Source organism: Mya arenaria, chromosome 10 (genome assembly GCF_026914265.1).
Source record: "Mya arenaria isolate MELC-2E11 chromosome 10, ASM2691426v1".
NCBI classification, from domain to species: Eukaryota; Metazoa; Mollusca; class Bivalvia; order Myida; family Myidae; genus Mya; species Mya arenaria.
Window position 1 is genome coordinate 48604548 of NC_069131.1, and position 18390 is coordinate 48622937.

General features: G+C 31.4%; 2 protein-coding genes across 4 annotated transcripts in view; both read left to right on the top strand.

Moving 5' to 3' along the window:
* The window catches only part of LOC128206060 (uncharacterized), a 108625-nt gene that overhangs the window by 64446 nt on the left and 25789 nt on the right, over positions 1 to 18390 (top strand). For 2 of the 3 annotated variants that reach the window (XR_008256378.1, XM_052908192.1), the window contains exons 3-4: positions 17891 to 17965; positions 18165 to 18239. Coding sequence is in view for 2 of the 3 variants with exons in the window: in XM_052908192.1 (XP_052764152.1) it covers positions 17891 to 17965; positions 18165 to 18239 (150 nt within the window). In the remaining variant the exon portion in view is untranslated. The remainder of the gene's footprint in view (positions 1 to 17890; positions 17966 to 18164; positions 18240 to 18390) is intronic. The other variant, XM_052908193.1, reaches the window with a different exon arrangement.
* On the top strand, positions 557 to 5159 carry LOC128206059 (mucin-22-like). Its single transcript, XM_052908191.1, has 6 exons — positions 557 to 880; positions 1066 to 1128; positions 1322 to 1483; positions 1765 to 1872; positions 2154 to 2267; positions 2965 to 5159. Exons 1-6 carry the CDS (start codon positions 565 to 567, stop codon positions 3345 to 3347), a joined length of 1146 nt encoding a protein of 381 aa, XP_052764151.1. The 5' UTR covers positions 557 to 564; the 3' UTR covers positions 3348 to 5159.

Sequence of the window (18390 nt, forward strand, 5' to 3'; positions counted from 1 at the left end):
TAAACATTATGAGACCGCATGTTACCCAACTGTTTAATCACGATCATATTCACATCCTCCTTCGCACGGGACGTTTCGACGATATAAGCCAAGCTGGAATATGCCATGACAGACGTAGGGCTTATCAGTTTGTAACACGGCAGCTACAAATATTTGTTAATTCTCTATCATAACAAACAATGACACGTAACTACCTTACTGTATGTATTTAATCTATGTATGAACCTGTGTTTTTAATGCGCTAAATTATTATTACGCATTTATTTATTTATGTAAAATTTTTAATAATTAATTATGTTCACTAATGTTATTATATTTCTTTGTGTGTTATACATGCTTATTAAAATATACATATAGTCGGTTAATAGCTATTCATAGCTAATGTTTCCTCGTTGTGCTGTATCGACTAAAAATAAAATTTGATTTGATTTGATTTGATTTGTATACACCTCCTATACATATGTGGTATTCTGAATGTACACAGTCTACAAGAAACTGTTGTGTGCTCCTCCCCGTTTTAATATTAACCGATTTGACTCAAAGAGAAGTTCAAGGTCAAAGAAAATGGCGTGGCTTTTACCCACCTCTTTATGTATCTGCATTGTCATCATCAATGCTCAACTTACTGCTTTTTCTGGAGATGAATTATGTGATGATTCCGATATCTGTACTTTAGTGTATAGGGGTCCGGGAGTTTATACTCCCACAATGTACCACGATAGATACATAATTAGTGAACAGTTTGCAGAGACAGCTTCATTCAACTTTTGTAACAATAAATCGAACTCAACGGAAATTGAATTACAAGATTGGATCATAAATTGTAGTCACATTATTTGCGGCTGTGTGAAAGTTGTCGGCAGTGAAAAAACATGCTGCAGTAAGTAATGTTTTTGATTGTTTTTTTTTTTTGTTGTTGTTGTTGTTTTTGTGTGTTGTATAACAAATCTTCAGTGAAAAACCATCATTCATAGCAGCATTAACACACCATAAAAAATGTTACAGTATATTTTAAAAAGTTAATTAACCATTTCCATAGTATTGAATTGATTTTATATTTCATAGGTACTGATACAAAGTTGACCACAGTCACTGCTGACACCGCAAAACCTACAAAAACTTCACACGGTAACTGATATTATGTTTTATTTCTTTTATTAAATATCGATTTTGTCATGTTGTAAAACTTTCAAATGAGGTTATAAGATAAACTTAGTAAATACATGAGACCCTCAATGGTAACCGTAAACCATCATTGTATGTCTCAAATCATGTTGAATAACGGAATTATATAGTATTAAAATGATTTTATATCTCTTAGGTACTGGTACAAAGTCTACCGCTGTAGGTATTGGTACAAAGTCTACCGCTGTAGGTACTGGTACAAAGTCTACCGCTGTAGGTACTGGTACAAAGTCTACCGCTGTAGGTACTGGTACAAAGTCTACCACCGTCACTGCTGGCACTACACAAACTACACACGGTAATTGATATTATGTTTTATTTCTTTTATTAAATATAACAAAATAGTTAACACATCTTATGTTGTTATTTCTTTTATTAGATATAACAAATATATTCTATTTACAAATATCAAATATAAATCTCCATTTTTGTCATGTTGTAAAACTTTCAAATGAGGTTATAAGATAAACTTAGTGAATACATGAGACCCTCAACGGTAACCGTAAACCATCATTGTATGTCTCAAATCATGTTGAATAATGAAATTATATAGTATTGAAATGATTTTATATCTCTTAGGTACTGGTACAAAGTCTACCGCTGTAGGTACTGGTACAAATTCTACCGCTGTAGGTACTGGTACAAAGTCTACCACCGTCACTGCTGGCACTACACAAACTACACACGGTAATTGATATTATGTTTTATTTCTTTTATTAAATATAACAAAATAGTTAACACATCTTATGTTGTTATTTCTTTTATTAGATATAACAAATATATTCTATTTACAAATATCAAATATAAATCTCCATTTTTGTCATGTTGTAAAACTTTCAAATGAGGTTATAAGATAAACTTAGTGAATACATGAGACCCTCAACGGTAACCGTAAACCATCATTGTATGTCTCAAATCATGTTGAATAATGAAATTATATAGTATTGAAATGATTTTATATCTCTTAGGTACTGGTACAAAGTCTACCGCTGTAGGTACTGGTACAAATTCTACCACCGTCACTGCTGGCACTACACAAACTACACATGACAAGACCTTCAATGAAGTGTTATTGAATGCCAGTAAGTATTTCATGTTTTTAAAATTTATAGTAATAACTTCTTGTATCTTATTTTTTTTTTATATGTTCTAGAGTCCAAGACTTGTTATATTCATTTATAATTTGATTGTTTCCCATTATTTTCAATATTCTTTGCTTTATAAATTATATCTATTTCCTCTAATGTACAATATGATTTCTACTTTCAGCAAAATCTAAACAGGCTAAAAACATTTCAACAACCATTGCACACACTGACATGTATTCGCATAATCCGTCTCATTCTTTCACAATGTCTCCAATCAACACAAACAACCCATTTCCTCATTATATAATACTATATATAAGTAGTGTTGTTCTTTTCATTATAATAATAGCTCTGAGTAAGTGGATCAAACATAGCTTTTCAAACATTAATGTAAAGCTGAAATTTTTCAAGTATAAGATTAACCTTCCACCAATATTTAGACAAACTGACACTGTAATAAACGATAATGATTATTTACAAGCTTTAAATCAAACTGATCAAATTGAACTCAGAACCTGGCTTTCAACAAATAATATTTATGAAGATATGGATAGCTCTGAAGATAATATTGAATTTACACAGTTCTAAATATAATGTTGAATTTTCACAATTGTAACTTTCAGTCTATTTTCTTCAAAATGTATTAATACAGAACAATATTTTTAATGCATACAATTACTATTGTTTTCAGTCATCGGTACAGGAGTCACAGCTGGTACCAGTGTATTCTTGATGGTGTTAATATTAATACTGTTTAGACGGAAAATTAAAAAAATAAAATTTGGTAACGCCTCGTTCCTACTAAATAGTACGGTTTCAACAAGAACAGAAAATGACATTGAAAATGTGTCAGTTATAGAGGATGTAGCTGTTGTAACAATTGATCAGGAAAGAAACGTAGTTGCAGCTGTTGCGACAGTTGAAAATGTGACAGTTGATGAGGATGTAGCTGTTGTGTCAATTAATGAGGAAGGAAACGTAGTTGCAGCGGTTGCATCTGATGAAGTTACTGCCGTTGTTGAAACTGAAACAAAACCAATAAGTCAAAGAACAAGATCAAAAAAACAAAAATGAGTTAATACCATATATCATTTGAAATCATTCATCATCATTCAATTAACATATCAATAGTAACTAGATTTAATAATTGCTGGATCCTGATTCATCTAGGTGTTGTGTTTATCAGTTGTACTTTATCTACCAATATCTATAAAATGTTTGTGTACCAATATCTATAAAAATATTTGATATATTATGTATTGGATGAACAGGATCACAAAACGAAATAATAAATAGAATAGCAGACTGATAAAGCTGATATTTAATCTAAATGTCTAACAACATATCTGATATTAAATCTACATCATTTGATTTCAAATCAGTTTATCAATGGTAATATTTAATATTATTGTCTGTGTCTTGGTACTTATAGAACTGGTGTTGTGTTTATCAGTGAAATTCTACTGTGTATTACAATATCATATCATTTCATGATTATTTTTTTTAAAACGTTAATTATGAAAATGTAGCAAAATTACCTTATTTTTTAGTTCTGGGATGTTCTTTTTTTTTTTTTATGCTGCTTACTAACTGTAAAATAATTCAATACTGTAAAACATTGATACAATTTATTAATGTGTGGGCATGCATGTTGTAAAATTATATACTATATCACATAAAATAACATTTTTTAAAATCATTACAGACTAATACATGTAGAATAACTTTGCTATGTAAAAATATAGAAAATGGTGGTTTTGTATTATTGTACATGCTATAATTAAATGTCATCAATTCTTCTAGTAACATTATGGCCTATATTTTATAACACAATAGGGTTGTTACATTCCAATAAATAATCTTTTAAACACATTCCAAAAGTGAACTTGTGAAAACACTTACTGCTGTTCCATTTTGTTAGGTTCAACCCTCACAGTTTGGTTGTCTATTTGCTCCACGATGATGTATGGTTCGGACACCTACAAAATACATATTATTTTTAACCTGTTTTATTACTTGTGTTGTGTCTACTTTTAATGTTGTTTTTAATATGTTGTAAGCTCCCCACTTTGTTGTGTATATCCCAAATGTATATATATAAAAAATAAAAAAAATGTAAAGCTTCATTGTACACCTAATATTTTTTTTATGATAATCACTTAAAATGGGAAGCATTTAGGTTAAGCACAAAACTGGTTGTATTATTTTGTTCCTATTGTTAGTTGTTGTTTTTTTTTTTCATTAGTGTTATTTCTGTTGTTATACATATGCATAGTTACAGTGTTAGTTCCAACTTGCTCTTGATTTAATCTTGTATTCATGTATGATCCATTTAATTTTTTTTTTTTTTAACTGAAAACTAATTTTGAACTTCTATTTTCAATATAACATGTTGTTACATACCGGATAGACATTTCGGGTTTTGTTCTTCTGGATACTGCAATAAAATCACATTTCATGTATTTTATACTTGTGGATGTAAAAATAATTATCATAGGTATTTTTACTTTGATAACCTTATTTTATACGGTTTAGTATCTATTCTGTTTTTAATATAATCTCATATACTACTTCATATATTTTGTATGTCGTATATATTCTACCTCATATATCCCATCATATATCTTTTGCATGTCAACATTTTACCTCATAACATTGTCATGTTCATTTTACATCCTTTACCGATGTAAATATTTTTTCATTAATTCTAAAATCAATCACATCCATTTTTGTCAATTTTCTATCAATAACAGTATTATTCGGTATAAAAGGGTATTTTTTAAAACAAAAGTTTATTGTCACGTTAATGTTTGTTAACTGTTTTTAAGTTTCATTTAAGTTGTTGTATTTAAAAAGATGTTATATTTTCTAAAGGTATCATCCTTAATAAAAATATTTAAAAAACCCACCTCTCCTTTTCCCTTTCAGTTTCCATATATTGTTGAATCCCCAATAATTGAGATCTCACGGTTTCTAACTGAAAAAACAACAGCAATAAACATTAAGAATCTGGTTGTGGTTTGCAAAACAATTTCCTACTTGTAAATTTAAATTGATCAATGTGTGTATTTTAATGCATTATGACTTAATTCTGTCTTGGCATAACAAATTGGGTTTTCAAATGTTACACATGAAGTAAAATAAAAATAACTTTAAATTGTTCAATAATTCAGTAAAGCAGATTATAATCACACAGTCGGTTCAATAACAGCAAAATCAACTTACTTGTTCAATTATTGTTCCTTGCTGTTGTAAAACAGCATTTTGTTCTTTTAAAGAACCAATCTCTCTTTCTAAGGCAGCATTCTAAAAAAGTTACAATAAAAAGCTTACAACTTAAAGAGGCAAACCACCAAATACCAAATCGGGTAAAAAAAAAAAAAGATAAACATACCAAAATTCCCACAAATTTAATATCATCATATTAGGTATACTAAAACTAGCTTAGTAAGTAATTGTCTTTCCTAAAAAAAAATAATGTAAAGGATATTTTAATTCTAATATAATAAATAAGTTGACAAATCGTAAAAAACAACAACAAAAAACACACCTTGTGGCAAAGCAGGCTGTTTTCCACCTGGCACTTTAAAAGCTGTGTTAACACGATGGAAAAATGTTGGTTAGCCATCCTCACTTAACAAAGGTTAAATGTACACTGATGAAAATATATAGGTTAAAAATCATAAATGTGAGACATCCAGTAACCGTAACACAATTTTATTTTTCAATTAAAAAAAGGGTTATCATAGTGACTTTTCAAAAATGATGGTATGTTAAAATGTAATACTTTCATATCTAACGAAGATGTTTAATTCTCATGGTAATGTAATGTTTAAATTATACCATATAATGTTTAATTTATACAATTTTATTTAATGATATAATAACGCTTTTCATAAACAGTAATATAATTTACATATATTTCTGATTTGAAACTCAGATTAGTAATGATACATGACCCACAATTATTATGAATGTCAGTATCGCTATTTCATAAATTATTTTTATAATACAAGTCATTTCCAAAAACGTGTGAAATATCAGATAATATTTAAATTATTTTAATAGTAGGTCGAATATACTTTTATAAGTATGTCATGTCTAACACGCACTTGTATAACCAAAACAAGTTTAGTTTGAGCTGTTTTTATTAAGTAAATACAAACCTTTTAAAACATATGTAAGCACATATACAAAACACAATAATGCACACATATTAATAGGTATAACTAAGCATTTCATTAAAAACAAAATTAAAAAAACTAAAAGCTTATATAATGTTTCTCTTCTTATGAGTAAGTAAAGTGAAAATAATGCTCTAAAAACAAGACACATGTACTGGTATGTAAAAGTTATTTCCCATACACCAAATATTGTGTTTATACTGACACCGCGTAGTACTGACGATAGATCAAACTCGGCATCAATGAAGCCAAAACATAAACAACCGTTTCATTTATAAAAAAACAATGACTAAATCATATCATATCACCCGTAACGGCTCTCGACAAAAGTACGCCCCTCCCCCATCTTCATATGACACACTAAACCGAAAACCCATAGTTCACAGGTACATCACTCTTGTATACACCTATGTACTCCATTGTACGAGTTATTTCCCATAGACCATATACGATAACAAAAAACTAAGATTGCTCCCCAGCAAAAGGAGCTAAATCTTAGTTTTACTAAGATTGCTCCACCTAGTTTTCTACTACTGAAATCTTTGTAATGCACCTTGACTTTCTAGGGTTCATGACCTATATTGTTTAATCCCTTTCTCGTGCGTGACCCTTTGAAAAATGATGTACAAAAATGATTGACTTCTGATCGGATAGGACTGTTTATGGACGACCAATCCTTCTTAAAGCTGTTGGTAGTGCTCTAGTGGTAAATATGTCCGCCTCTAACATAATTATTTGTGGGTTCGATCCCTACCTTTGTGAGAGTGGGCTAGTAATATAGGTGTCCGCCCTTTATCCAAAATGTTCTAAGGATCAATACCCACAATAATGAGAATGGTTTAGTGGCATAACTGTCCGCCTTTTGTACAAGAGGCTGGGGGTTAGATAGTACGCGTTTCAAGTCCGAGCCTATAAATAACCACCCAGCTAATTTCCTTTATACGTAGTTATGAATACTTAAAGTGACTTACTCAAAAATTAGATATCCCGGTAATGCATATGAAAACACTTAATTTATCATTTTTCACTCTATGATATTGAAATTGCAGAAAAAATACAGTTATAGTGTAAAAAAAGAGTTTTTGTTTTAATGGGGTTCGAACCCACGCCGTGACTTTACGTCAAGAAAAACAGAAACAGAACAGCCGCCTGCTCCACATGGCCACCGGGACGTTAACAAAAGTGGTGGATATGTTGACCTTTTAAGGACACATTGATAATTTCACGTGATAATTTCAATCAATCAATTACGCAACACCACAGCCGTAATTAATTTTCAATTGCGTTATAAACGCTAATGAAAATTGTGGTCTTCAAAGACGATATTTGAGCAAATATCAACATTGCTGAAGGGTTCCAGCTTTTGATATTTTTGTTTTAAGAATCCTTATGATTCTCCACTCTTATATTCGCAATTGAAAAAGGTGTATTTTACAAACCATGAGCGATTCATATTAAGGAAGTTATCTTCAACAAGTTATAAGTGCAATTTGTGAACGGAAATTATTGTGACAAAAAGCATTAGCTGTTATTTTATTACGCTGAAAGTGGCACTCGTATTTAAAATCAATACAGTTACATGCATAACAAACTTAATTTTGAGTGATAAACCTTTAACTATTTACGAATAATACATTCATGAAAAACAAAATTACTGATGACAAGGTTGTTACACTAATTGCGTTAGTTGAAATAATTCATTTTAATCTTAAAAATCAACAAATGTAATGGAACAGTCAAAGATTATAATCTCTGTCGCTTTGTCAAAATGAATTCTTTATGAATTTCGCGTATGATTTATCAGATTTTGTTTAAAATTGACACAATAGTTTGAATAAATCAGCCCAATGAAATCACCTTGATTTACATATCTAAAGATAGGTTCGGTGAAAAAGTAAAATGTTCGATGTTAAAAAGATGTCGGGGTCAATAGTCAACGTTATAATGTGGTCATTATAAATTTCAATATAAAACCGGCTTCCTTCTAAATCTCCGATTTTAGATCAACCCCACAAAGGGCAACTAGGATTTTATTGTCATCTTCCGTTATACCTAGGACTTTTGAGCTTTTGCGCTAGAACAACAACGTATGTTTTGAACATTTAATCCAATATTCAATGAATTGAAAATTCCACGATATATGAGGCAGCAACGGCTAGCCGAAAACGGTTTTAAAGATAACTCTCAATTCCCTAGAAAAAAAACAATTTGCAGACTCCTACGCTCAACCTTATCGAAAATAAAATGGTGGTAATAAAATTCTTATATCGGAAAAAAATAATTAAGGCTAAAGTTGAACATTCATTTTGTAGGAGAATAAGATGACTAAATGACGTGTATCATGAAGAAAAATACTTTTATAACCTTCGTTCAAAGAAGTAATTTAAACCAGTATTTCTAATTTGAGGAAGCATTGTATTTTTACGTAGCTTTTTCAGATTATCGCCGTAGAATTCGGGAGTTACACCATAAACGATCAGAAAGTATCTGAAAGTTTTGTGAAAAATGCTTCAGAAGAGAAAAACAATAAGCAACAGTCGCATGCATAAAGAACTAATACCGATATATTGACTATGACTACCACCACAACTTTGTAAGGATTATAATGCTGCATTATTTTATTTTGATTTATATATGGTTTTAATTTTAATATTATGATACTATTGATCAGCTTGGAAGTGCCCGTATGCGACTGAATAGTTTTGGGTATTAATAGAAAGGACTCAGCAAATTAATATTACACTAAACAAAAACTTGACAGCAGAACGCCTACTTACTTTTCAATACGCTGTCAGGCACGGGCAAAAAGTCAAAGTAAAAAACCCAAAAGAAAATGTTTTTAAAATGGCAAGGTCATTGACGCATTATGCCTTCAATAAGGGTGTGGTCTCTGTGAAGGTGGTTTTCAGTATTACTGACTTTGTTTTCGTTTCAGCTATAGTACTCTTCTACTTCCAGAATATTTCTAACTCGTTTAAGATGAATAAGCTCATAGACATTTTACTCCAGTAAAGTTGAATGATATTCTCACGATAAATGGTGAAGATACTTGCTGCTAGTCTAACTTTCAGTCAGAATATTTGAACCGTCTGATTGAACAGTTGTACTATCATTTCTTTGAGATAAACATTGCCTTTTTCCAATAGGCTATTTTTTTATTTCAAAACGTCTCATTGCTATCTTTGTTCAAGAAACCCATGTTGTTTTTTTTCTTCAGAAAAAAAAACATACAAAATATTGATAGACTGACAATGACTTTTCAGAAAAACATATTTATAATGAAAACTTCGAATTTGTAACCTATCCCACGGCGGTCAAATAATTAATTGTGTTTTTCCATTTGGGAGATTGGCTACATATAGATTGTGGAAGAAAAAGAACACAACTTTGAAGATAAGGACTTTCTTTCTAAAACATTTTACATAAACTACAAACAAAATAGTAAATTGATTAAAAATGAAGAAACGATTAAAGGCCATCTGACAATGATTTACATTATTTGACGTCAAAATGTCATCTGACAAAAATCTACATTATTTGACGACCAAATATCATCTGACAATGGTCTACATTATTCGACGTCAAAACGTCATCTGACAATAATCTATATTATTCGACGTCCAAAATGTCATGTGACAATGATCTACATTATGAGACGTCAAAACGTCATCTGACAATGATCTACTTTTTTCGACGTCAAAACTTAATCTGACAATGATCTACATTATTCGACGACCAAATATCATCTGACAATGATCTACATTATTCGACGTCAACTGACAATGATTTACATTATTCGACGCCCAAAATGTCATGTGACAATAAACTACATTTTTCGTCGTCAAAACATCATCTGACAAAGATCTTCATCATTTGACGCCCAAAATGTCATGTGACAATCATCTACATTATCCGACGTCGAAACGTCATCTGACAATGCCCTATATTATGAGACGTCATAGCGTCATCTGACAATGATCTTAAGAATTAAACGCCGTCAAAACTTCATTTAACAATGATCTACAGAATTAAACGCCAAAATGTCACCAGACAATGATCTACATTATTCGACGTCGAAACGTCATCTGACAATGGTCTATATTATTTGACGCCTAAAATGTCACGTGACAATAAACTACATTATTCGTCGTCAAAACGTCATCTGACAATGATCTACATCATTTGACGCCCAAAATGTCATGTGACAATGATCTACATTATCTGACGTCGAAACGTAAGCTGACAATGCCCTATATTATGAGACGTCATAGCGTCATCTGACAATGATCTTAAGAATTAAACGCCGTCAAAACTTCATTTAACAATGATCTACAGAATTAAACGCCAAAATGTCACCAGACAATGATCTACATTATTCGACGTCGAAACGTCATCTGACAATGGTCTATATTATTTGACGCCTAAAATGTCACGTGACAATAAACTACATTATTCGTCGTCAAAACGTCATCTGACAATGATCTACATCATTTGACGCCCAAAATGTCATGTGACAATGATCTACATTATCTGACGTCGAAACGTAAGCTGACAATGCTCTATATTATGAGACGTCATAGCGTCATCTGGCAATGATCTTAAGAATTAAACGCCGTCAAAACTTCATTTAACAATGATCTACAGAATTAAACGCCAAAATGTCACCAGACAATGATCTACATTATTCGACGTCGAAACGTCATCTGACAATGGTCTATATTATTTGACGCCTAAAATGTCACGTGACAATAAACTACATTATTCGTCGTCAAAACGTCATCTGACAATGATCTACATCATTTGACGCCCAAAATGTCATGTGACAATGATCTACATTATCTGACGTCGAAACGTCAGCTGACAATGCTCTATATTATGAGACGTCATAGCGTCATCTGACAATGATCTCAAGATTTAAACGCCAAAATGTCACCTGACAATGATCTACATGTAGTGTGGGTGTGCCAAGACAAAACCACTCAACTTCGGAGTTCGAATTTTTTTTTTATTTATACGTAGTCGAACGAAACCTAAAACATATAATAAAACATATAAAAGTATATGCTAACATAATCATATTATTAATAACACAAAATACAAAGACAATGGACAGTGATCGGTAAATATATCAAGGGAGACTTCGCGGTTAAATACATAAAACATTCTAAGAACTATGAGCAATAAACTTACCAGGCACGTCTAAATAATAATTAAATATGAATGAATATTTGAGCTCAAAGATAAGAGCGAATATTAAATAAGTAAGAATATAGTAACAACTGTTACAATTGAAATCTTGACTTGCATCGATGATGATTCAGAACGGAATGATTTATGTGTATATATAAATAGGGGCGTGTGCAATGAAGCGGGAAAAAGGGGAAAAGGCATTATGAACCAATCAATAACTCTATAAATTTAGACAAACTCGCATAACCAGTATTCACGCTCTGACGCACTCGGACATAGACGGACATTGACGGACATAGACGGACAGTAACGCACAGAGGACAATAACCACGTAGCCCAACACTAAACACGAAGATACACAAACAATACAAACCAATATACGATATAGAACCATACCAAACACACAAACTGATAAAATACTGAAATATGCACCTTGCTACATACATTATCCGACGCCCAAACGCAATCTGACAAAGATCTTCATTATTCGACGTTAATATGTCATCTGACAATGAACTACATAATTCGACGCCCAAACGCCATCTGACAATGATCTACACTGTTGAAACCTACAGACTATATTAATATCTTCAATATGATGCACAAATATTGTACAAGTTGAACTATTTGTTTGCAAAATGTTGTAAGTATTTATATTATTCTATTTTAAATTATTCTTTTTTGTAGGGTTGTCCCAAATAGAAATATCTTACACACCAATCTACAAACTAAACATAATAGAAAGTTTTCGAAAACTTATATAAACGTAAATTTGTACCTGTGTACTGTGTAATTCAGGCATGTGTACTTTGTACCAGTAGTACGAAAGTGCGAGGAAAGTTATTTATTTAATATCAACGACTCTACAAAACGTTTTTGAAGAGATTTTTTCAAGGAATTGTAAACTCAACTGCACTTTTTTTGGTTCATGTAGCTACATATACAAGAACAAATACAAGTCGACCCTTTTTATCTGTTCATCTTTAGAAGACAACTGAAGATAAAAGCTTAATATTGTAAAACACAGCCTTTTAAAGGGACTCACTCACCACTGTAAAATGTCGAAACTTCTTAATTGCTTTTACGAACAAACACCAAATAGCAACTTGAAGAAGTTTGTAATTCAAATGATAACATAATTCAATTTTCAAAAGCAATGGTGATTCATCATTTGTTTATGTAACACATAATCATGTTGGTGCTTGAAAATCATTAAAATATGTTATGACTGGAATTTGGTAATAACATTTGAAAGCATAAAACTGTGTTAGATATATAGCGTTGAGGTGAGACTTCATCCTTAATTAAGATAGTTCAAATCAGGAATTAACATTTCAAGTATAACAGAAAATCATTTAAAACTGAAAGTACATTTGAAAAAGTGCTTGAAAAACTGGGTTTATAAGGCATTTTTAATTTCCCGCCAAAAGACTATGTTCATTTTTTTAATACTGAATATCAATTTGTAAATGTTTTGGAATTCGAGCCCGTTCTGCTATCCAAACAAACATCAGCACACACAAAGACTGAACTTTTAAAGTAACATAACGTGCGCAAACATGCGGGTTTTGCTACATATTAAGTCCAAAGGAATGTTTTTAATCAACCTTTTATTGGCTAAGCTTAATGTTTCTACTAACTACTATAAAGAAGTGCCGCGAGGAATTATATCTAACTTTAACAGTAAGAAGGGGAGATATGACAAAAGCATTAGGATCTCCTTAAAGCATGATTATCTTCCTTTTTTAATAAAACGCTTGAGTTTCACGCAGTTCACGAAAATGACACAGACTCTCTTTTTTAATCATAACGTTAGAAGTATCTTGTATTTCATTCTCTTAAACAAATTTGCACCAAGTTTTAATTATGTATTTTTCCACTTAAGCATGATAGATAAAAGAAAATACATAATCATTCCCTTGCCCAAATGTCCTTGTAATAATCACTGGAACCTAAATTGGTATGCCAAGTAGCCTGAAATGTTTGAAGGCACCAGGATCAGTGCCAAACAAACAACAGTCAAAATGACCTTATTTAGAAATGTTTGGACATTCCTTTTAGTAGGGACTTCTTGTGTTAACGAGCGCTCAGGCTCAGACTAGCCCCAAGATTTATCTAAAAAAATGCCACTAATGTGTATTTGAAATAGTAGTGTAGAGAAATGGCAACATATCAAAAACTATGAAAACAGGACAAAACTCTCAGGACATTTCAGTTGTTCCAGCGTCATATACAAGTAGACCATATTCATTACAATGAGTTAGCACTAACGCTGATTTTCACGAGTAACTTTACAACTTAAATTAAGTTAAATGTTCACCTTTTGTTTTCACAATGTGATTTTTTTATTTTCACATTGAAACAAATATTTTGTCGTTTTTCTTATAAAATCACAAAGACATTTTAAAAGCTTAACTTATCTCAAATTAGAAAAGAATGTGACCTAAAGAGGCAAGCCAAGTGTTTGCTTAATGACGTCAATGATTCCTGTCCAAAACGGTTTGCGTTTACGTTTGATCCTCACAGTGAAACGAGCAGCGAAGCTACACATTGAACTCACTATTTCAAGAAATAGTTATTATTTAATATTCTTCAGGCTCTTGTGTGTGGTCTGTCATACATATGGAATAGATCAGTATCTCCATCGACAATATGGCAAGTGCACCAATAGGTCGAAAAAGAGCAACGGTAAGTAATAACCGGGGTATTTTTTGCACCATTTGTATTTCCCTTTATCTACCTATTTGGAATGTAATATCGGTTTTCTGTATTTATCTTTTATGAGAAATAAAGAGTTTCCTTCATTAGCATGAACGTGGCGGGTTGGCATGGGAAATCAATGGAGCCTCGTCAGATGTCGTACACATTATTGTTTTCTAGAATCAAATGTTGATTTAACGCTGCATGTTTGATACCAGGGCTCCAAATTACCGGATACAAAGTCAAAACCTGCTCTACCTATGAAGCCTCCATGGATGTCTAAACAACAAGACGATAAAAAACAAAATCAAGAACCTTCTTCATCCAAAGGTTCAGATACAGTAAGTAGTATTTCTGACTGAATATCAAATACTCCCTAAAATATACTTATAAACTAACGTCGTTACGAACATATGTAAATTGTTCATCCCGGGCTTTCGTTAATAAACGTTTTTATTAGATTAAGAACTTAAAATGCATCATTTTATTTATTTTTATCTAAGGTTGCAGAAAGCCTAAATTTTACAGTCAAATGCCTTAAGGAAGCCATGCGTGAACCGAGCATGTTTGTGTTAGGATTGCAACAAATGCTATCAACTGGTATGTAGTTTAACTTCATTGCGTGCTTTGATTTGAGTTTCAATTGCCAAAACAAGTGTACCATTCCTTGTTGCGTTATATTATATTGTATGTTATTGTATTGTGTTGAGATGTTTTGTTTTGTGTTTGATTGATAGGCTGTTGTGAGAAAACAAACGCAGGAATCCGTGGTTGTCGGTTTCGTTGTCTTTATTGTTATATTTCGTTGTTTTTTTAAATATAGTCATTTAAGAGCATAACTGTTGTGTCGTATCAAAGCAGATATCTATGTTTTACAACTTTGCTAGTTAAACTTGGTAACAACGGATTAAATTAAAAAAAAACTGTACATGTAAAAGTCAGCGCTAAGTGTTTCTATTTTCTTATTTAAGTTGATACTCAAAAAAGTCTTAAACAGCAGTTAAGTGATGCACTTGCTCAAAACGGTACATTAAAGAAAACTATTGAAGAACATGCAGCAATGCAGGATGCAATGGAAAACCTCCAAAGACAAAATGAAACTTTAACAAGAAGAGTAGGAGAAATTAAGAAACAGATGACTGACTATAAAGGTAAAATATGCGCACTTGAAAAAGAATTAAACGGTTTAGGATTTTCTTCCGATGAAAGTATTGCTAAAAAACAAATGGAAATAGCACTGCAAAGAAGAGCAAATAAAACACATGATGGACAGGTGTTGTCAAAAATAGGGGAAATGACAGCATGTGATGAAGCGTACGCTGGTTCTGAATCTCAAAATAAAAGCAAAGAAATGGAATTGCTAAACAAAAGGTTAGATCTATATCCCTTTATGGATATATTGCGTTATGTTTACCATAAGTATTTTATTGTAGTAAAATTTAACAAAAACATTACTCAAAATTGTAAAGATATAACAACATTAAATCGTTACCCATGCATTTCAAACACATTTAATTTTCGGAAGGGACACAGTTCAATTGAAACACTGCTAAATTGTCAACAGCCTCTAGCAAAGGCTTGTGTCGTATTCTATTTTCAAGAAAAAATAAGTACTTAATATTAAATACTGGATGGCAATGTATAAGAGGTAGTGATACTAGTGTGTTGTTGATGCTGCAATGCTTTCAATTGAATGAATTGGTATTTCAGAGAAAAGCTATTAACAAAACTGACGGACAGAATGAGGCAATCAAGGTATTAAGCAGCTTTATTCATATACCAATAATTTCAATATTTAATATTTTCATGTTCTTTTTTCTTATTCATTTAAACCATAATATATATTATTCGCCTCTTGCACCAATATTTATCGGTCGATAGTATAAGATATATTTCTTAAGACAACGCCTTCGTATAATTCTCGCTAAATGGATTTTCCCTGTAGTCTACATTGCATTATGTATTATAGCTTGGAGTCATATCATTTGCTACTGTTCTGTTCCTAATGTCTTACACTATAAAATCAACTTGTTCACCCTTATATGAGCGATGACGCAAAGTACGTATCGGGTCTTCCGACAAGTAACTTAATAAAAAGATTTTTACAAAAACAATGAACACATTATAAAATAGTTTTGAGTATATTTGAACACATTTAGTGTAGTACCGTTCTAAATCGGTTAACATTGTTGTTGAAAATGAAGCGCATACATATGGATCGAAACGTTTTTGTTCAGTTTAAATTTGAATTATAATTTTAAATATTATGGTGATGCTACTACAATAAATGAAACGTTCAAATGGCCTAGTCCAACCATTTCGACTCACATAATCTGAGCTCTAGAGATTCAAACTCCTTAACAGTGAAGTCTATGGAACTCGTTTCAAAGTACATTGCCTTCTAGTACAAAGTAAAACTCAGAAAAAAACATAACAATACGTATTATTTAAGCATTAGATGAGCAAACAATATAACATATAGCTTAATATATGATAGCCCCGGCAAGTAACACTATAAAATAAACTGAACTTAATTGCTTTCTCATTCGCAATATATGTCAATTCATTATGACATCATTTATATATGTTAAGAATATATAAAATAAGTACTAACAATTTCATTGTATAGACTTGTGTATTAGTATCGTTTTTAAAAAAATAAATTTGTTTAAATTTAAACTAAAGAACTTTCTATTTCAGAACTAAGAAGTTTACATCATTCTTGTCGATTTCAGTGCATTAACGTTGGACGATGAAGAGAGATCGATGCTGCAGCATGTACAATTTCATTTAGAGGCCGAAATACAGACCTTAAAGTAAGTGTTTTCCTATTAAAACGTATCGAGGGGATTCATTTTATGCAACCACCCCTTAATACTAACAAGCAATTTATGTTATAACCCTACCAGCCAAAATTTAACATTCTAATGTCTGTAGATTATCATATAGGTCCTTTAAAACATGTCTCCATCTTTTGTCTAATTTAAAACCATAATGATGTGGTTGGATAATGTTATTTACATATTGTATACAAAGTATCTGTAAACAAAGTATTGTGGTGTATATGTAAAGTATTATGGTCTATTTAATGTAATGACGTGTATATAAATTATTTAGGCTATATAAAGTAGTTTAAGTACTGTTATTTGTATATAAAGTTTTATGGTTCATAAAAGGTAGTCTAGTGAATATAAAATGTATTGCACTGTATATAATATATTGGTGTTGTGTCGTGTATATATAAGTTGTTGTGGTGTATGCCTTTTTGTCTGATTCACCTTCAAACTAGAATACATTTGTATTTCAAATTCCAAAATGACTATCGATTGATGAACGCAATTGCCGAAAGGCAGTTCATTTAAGGAATGGAAGTCGAGGTGTAAATATGAAAATATAATGGAGAACACACATACAGAAATGGGTCGAACACTAAGATAGGTTTCGCCCAAATGTGTATACATCGCATTTCTTGAGAACTGTTCAAATAAACATAACTGTAGTATCGAAAAACACGACCATCGAAGCTAAATTTACTTGTTACAGAGATGAAATAGAAGATTTAAAACGATCCCGGACAACAGCCGAAGAGTTCGCAGAAAAGAAATTAGACAAACTAAAGTAAATATATTTGGAGCTGTCAATTATAACATTTAACAGAAAGTTGGTTACATTGTTATGTAATAATATATTATGGCTAATAGACGACTCATAGACGGACCTGAAACCGTTAATATAGCATTACATAGTAACATGCATGTCAACCAACTGCACAATTAAAGTTTCGACTTGTATAATTTAATCACAAATGTTTTTCAAGGTTTCAGCTGCAAGAACAAAAAAACAAACGAAGATTAGTCGAGAATTATGCAAGTGTTGAAATCTTGAAACTGGAGTAAGCGTTTTTAATTTTTATGTTTTCTTATTTAGTTCAATGTATTGCGATATTTAATTTTGAAATAAATCCCTCGTTTGTATATGAGTCAAACTTTCACCATACACACCGTAACCTCATCGATGTGCTATTTAAAGCGATATTGAAAGTT

Excerpts from the sequence above, each read along its gene's own strand:
- LOC128206059 (XM_052908191.1), top strand. The coding sequence starts at position 565 with ATGGCGTGGCTTTTACCCACCTCTTTATGTATCTGCATTGTCATCATC. Across the intron at positions 881-1,065 it reads CAGTGAAAAAACATGCTGCA|GTACTGATACAAAGTTGACC; the intron begins GTAAGTAATGTT and ends TATATTTCATAG. Across the intron at positions 1,129-1,321 it reads ACCTACAAAAACTTCACACG|GTACTGGTACAAAGTCTACC; the intron begins GTAACTGATATT and ends TATATCTCTTAG.